This window comes from Miscanthus floridulus, chromosome 18 (genome assembly GCF_019320115.1).
Source record: "Miscanthus floridulus cultivar M001 chromosome 18, ASM1932011v1, whole genome shotgun sequence".
Classification (NCBI taxonomy): Eukaryota; Viridiplantae; Streptophyta; class Magnoliopsida; order Poales; family Poaceae; genus Miscanthus; species Miscanthus floridulus.
Window position 1 is genome coordinate 11,389,026 of NC_089597.1, and position 1,739 is coordinate 11,390,764.

A 1,739-nucleotide genomic window follows, 5' to 3' on the forward strand; every position below is an offset into this window, starting at 1 on the left:
CAAAGCTGCGGTATATATTTGGCTATCTGGATTCGGACGAGAAGTGGGTGAAGCAGGGGAGTAGTAGAAGAATCCGATGAAAAGCAGAAGAATCGGCTTCCGATGGAATCCGCTTCAAAGACCCGTGGCCATCCGATGGGAGATCCGACCGCCGGGAGAATTCCAGACGACGTGGCCCCTGCTTCTCCTATAGGAATCAGCTGGGTTAGTTAGGGGAGAAAATGCATGGACAGATGAAGATGCATTCACTCAGCCAACTCGGAGGGGAAAAAAGATGAAAGAAGCCCGAATCAAAGGAAATATGGTGTCACTGTGTTAGCCCATGCCACATAAACGTCCGGCTTCAGCTGAAACGATGCAACAATTGGCCGCTTGTGTGTAGCCGATGATACACGGCCTAAACACAGTAGCGTTAAGTGCATTTTCTAGATGTACTTCTTTTATTTTAGATAAAGGGATTTTATTCCAACCTTTATAAGAATTTTGCATTCAACCATCTATTTTTTATTATAAAGTTTCAACCTCCACCTGATGAATAAAATCTTTCAAAAAGTGACAAAAGCGTGAGAGACCGTCGTCGGTTCATGGCGAAAATCTCCGTTGTTGTACTATCCATCACTCTTAAGTCTTAATCACAAAATACGGTATGCAGTTACGTTCAAGTTCAAAAATTATACTCGTAATCACAAACCAATCCAAGCAAAATCAATCTTCCATTGCACATCGATCAATCGAATTCGAATCACAATACAACACACACTACACTGGCACAAGTTGTGCTGTAGATATGCATCAGCCACTGACTAGCTAGACGCATCTGACCGGCTGGCCAGCTGCGCCGCCGGCGGCAGCGGCGGCGCCGGCCGGTATAGCTTTCGCGGTGAAGAAGCTGACGGGGCTGCAGGAGACCTTGATGTCGTAGAGCCGCGTCCACGCGACGCCGACCCTGAACCTGACCTGCGCGGTGACCATGACGGAGAAGAGGCTGCTCATGTTCCCTGTGAAGTCCTGGGTCCAAGGCGCGTCCATCAGGGGCACCGTCACTTCGATGGCCGCGGTGCGCCCCTGCTGCCGCAGCGGCATGCGCGTCGTCACCGTCGCCCGCACCCAGTTGTCCCCCTGGGCTCCCGGCGCCGTGCTGTTGCTCACGTCCACGAACATGCTCTCGTACGTCACCTTCGCGCGCCGGCTGGGGTTGTCGGCGGCGAGGGTGAGGCTGAGCACGCTGCTGCCGCCGCCTGCGGGCCCGGAGCTGATGTGGCTGCTGCCCGTGCGCGCGACGGAGAAGGTGATGCGCGCCGGGCAGAGCAGCATGAAGAAGAAGGTGACGATGGCCGCCACCGCGAGCGTCGCGAGGAGAGCCGCCAAGGTGTAGCGCTTGGCTGGTGGTGGAGGCGCCATTGCGAACGCTTGCTCTCCTCGAATAATCAACGCGCTGTGCAGTGTGCTATCTACGGGGTGTTTGGTTCCAGGGACTAATTTGTAGTCCCTGTCACATCGGATGTTTGGACACTAATTTGGAGTACTAAATATATTCTAATTACAAAACTAATTACACAGATGGAGACTAATTTACGAGACGAATCTATTAAGCCTAATTAATCCATCATTAGAGTATATTTACTGTAGCACCACGTTGTCAAATCATGCACTAATTAGGCTTAATAGATTCGTCTCGCAAATTAGTCTCCATCTATGTAATTAGTTTTGTAATTAAAATATATTTAATACTCCAAATT

At 50.5% G+C, this 1,739-nt stretch overlaps 1 protein-coding gene across 1 annotated transcript; it reads right to left on the reverse strand.

Moving 5' to 3' along the window:
• Nucleotides 1-705: 705 nt before the first annotated feature.
• On the reverse strand, nt 706-1,449 carry LOC136519441 (uncharacterized). Its single transcript, XM_066512845.1, has one exon. It carries the CDS (start codon nt 1,399-1,401, stop codon nt 808-810), a length of 594 nt encoding a protein of 197 aa, XP_066368942.1. The 5' UTR covers nt 1,402-1,449; the 3' UTR covers nt 706-807.
• Between the last annotated feature and the right edge of the window lie 290 nt (nt 1,450-1,739).

Excerpts from the sequence above, each read along its gene's own strand:
- LOC136519441 (XM_066512845.1), bottom strand. The coding sequence starts at position 1,401 with ATGGCGCCTCCACCACCAGCCAAGCGCTACACCTTGGCGGCTCTCCTC.